General features: G+C 32.8%; 1 protein-coding gene across 1 annotated transcript; it reads left to right on the top strand.

The window, feature by feature from the left end:
* The first annotated feature begins 1,223 nt into the window (after positions 1–1,223).
* Positions 1,224–2,093, top strand: LOC127280414 (uncharacterized). The gene is made up of 2 exons (XM_051303372.1): positions 1,224–1,779; positions 1,885–2,093. The coding sequence occupies exons 1-2, from the start codon at positions 1,224–1,226 to the stop codon at positions 2,091–2,093; spliced, it is 765 nt and encodes a 254-aa protein (XP_051159329.1).
* The last annotated feature ends 404 nt before the right edge of the window (positions 2,094–2,497 follow it).

Consider the following 2,497-nt stretch of genomic DNA (forward strand, 5'->3'; position numbering starts at 1 on the left):
TGGATGAACGTTCACTCTAACTATCTCAAGAAATTCGTCTATACTCGAGGCTGAATATTTTCCTCCTATAGAATTATTACCTCATAAAAATTATGTGCTTGGTTTAGTTGAGTTGTTAACGTTTAATTCAATACCAAATATAGATGAAGGAAAAAAAAAATTTTATATTGGTAATCATGTAATTACTATACCCCCTGGCAGTTATGAAATAGAAGATATTGAAAAATTTATTCAAAACTCTATTTCTGATAGGTCAAAAATTATAAGTATAAAACTAAATAACAATACTTTACGTAAAAAAATAAAAAGTGGTCTTAATGTAAATTTTACACAAGAGGATTTTATTGGTGAATTATTAGATTTCACTCCACGAGCTCTAACTGCCAATAATACTCATACATCTGATATGCCAGCAGCAATTCTAAAGGTAAATGCTATCAGAATTAAATGCAGCATTACCACTGGCGCATACATTAACAATAAAAAGGTACATACATACCGTCTCACATCATTTATCTTCCGATCGCCGTAAAGATAATATATAATATTCAACTACGTATTGTTGATCAAGGCTGAGATTTGATAAATTTTCGAGGTGAAACTATAACAATTCGATTACATATCAAGTCAACATAATGGGTATTGTATACCATAGAAAAACTGGTGGAAACTATATAAGTGAATCACCATGTCAGAAGACATTCAGTCTTCAATCAAATCACAAGAGGTTAACACCTCAGAACATACAGTTCCTGAAAAAGCTCGGTCTAAGAGTTTATCAAGAAAAAAAGTAAAAAACAAAAAATTATAGTTTATATATATGTGACGTTCCATGAGGAAAGGGACCTTAGCTGCAATAGACGCATTTTCCAGAAAAGGTATTTAAAGTAGAGCGTCCCTGATTGGTTGAGACCCTCCATCGAAAATCAGCCCCACCACCTTACTACTACATCGTTCCTACAGCTCACGCTTACGACAAGTATACTAGTGTAGAAGTGGTGGGGATGGTTTCTGTAGTCCGTGCTGGAACGCGATTAACATGGTCATGATTAATGCTTTATAACAAAAAAACTAAATAGAAAAGTACAATTTTTAACTTTTGTATCTGAAAGAGCAACTCAAGATCTATCGACTGATATCAAAAACTCAATTTTCATTTTTTTGCAGCTAAGGTCCCTTTCCTCGTGGAACGTCACATATTTTTTTTTGTTGTAGCTATAAAAATGGAAGAGAATGCTGAGAATGCTGGTTTTATTGACTATGATGATGCTAGTAGAGTAACTAATGATCATGGATATTTTGATGTAAATGTACGACTAAATATGATTCTTGGATTTGCTGAAGACTATCGAATAATTGTTGTAAATGCAAAACATGAACTTATTTTAACAAGATCTCGTACAGATCTTAATGCTATAGTTAATATTCAAGGATTAGAACGAGAAGAATTCAAAATTGTAATAAATAAAGTTGAATGGATGATTCCATACCTATTTGTTGGTGATCGACAGAAAATTGAATTGTTAAAATTCACTGAAAAAGATTCACCAATAACAATGAGTTTTAGATCATGGGATTTGCATGAGTATCCTATGATTCCTGCTACTCAAAAACATGTATGGACTGTAAAAACATCAACACAAATTGAAAAACCTCGATATGTGATCTTTGGTCTTCAAACAAATCGAGAAGAAAATCGAGCAAGATATTCAAACTTTTTTGATACTTGTAATTTAAATAATGTTAAACTTTTCTTAAATTCACAATACTATCCTTATGGTAATTTGAACTTAAATTTTAATCAGGGTCAGTATTCTGTTCTCTATGAGATGTATTGTAATTTTTAACATTCATACTATGGAAAAGATCATGAACCTTCGTTAGCAAAAAATGCCTTTCAAGAGTATGCAGCATTGGCTGTTATAGATTGTTCAAAACAAAATGAATTTCTAAAACAAGCAGATGTAGATGTTCGACTGAAATTTGAAGCAAGTGATAACTTTCCCGACAATACAACTGCCTACTGCTTAATTATTCATGACCGTATCATTCAATACACACCAATTAGCAGTATTGTTAAAAACGTATCATGAATGGTGGGGGTAAATGAGAGAGGTGGGGATAAGATTATAAAAAGAGCAGCTGTTGGAGGTTTGAGTCATTTCTCTATTACAGATACCATGGCGTACGTCGTAGATATCCAATGCTTTAAGAGAGCCTACATTGAGTTTGTTGTAAAGGAGCTAGCCATCCTACCTCTTCAAAAAGATGCTCATCCATTGGTCTTCCTATTCGAGCCACCATATGCCTGGAGCAAATTACCTTCAAGGTACAAGTGTGAGAACCGATGGCTTACGAATAATTATCATGGTATTTATTGGACTGATGGTGACATACCTTATGAAGATTTACCATCACTACTAAAAGAAATATTAGTCGGTACTGATTATGTTAAAGGATTAGAAAAACAAAGATGGTTAGAAAAATATACACTGAA

Source organism: Leptopilina boulardi, unplaced genomic scaffold (genome assembly GCF_019393585.1).
Source record: "Leptopilina boulardi isolate dan_hultmark-lab unplaced genomic scaffold, ZJU_Lbou_2.1 LbouV2_244, whole genome shotgun sequence".
Classification (NCBI taxonomy): Eukaryota; Metazoa; Arthropoda; class Insecta; order Hymenoptera; family Figitidae; genus Leptopilina; species Leptopilina boulardi.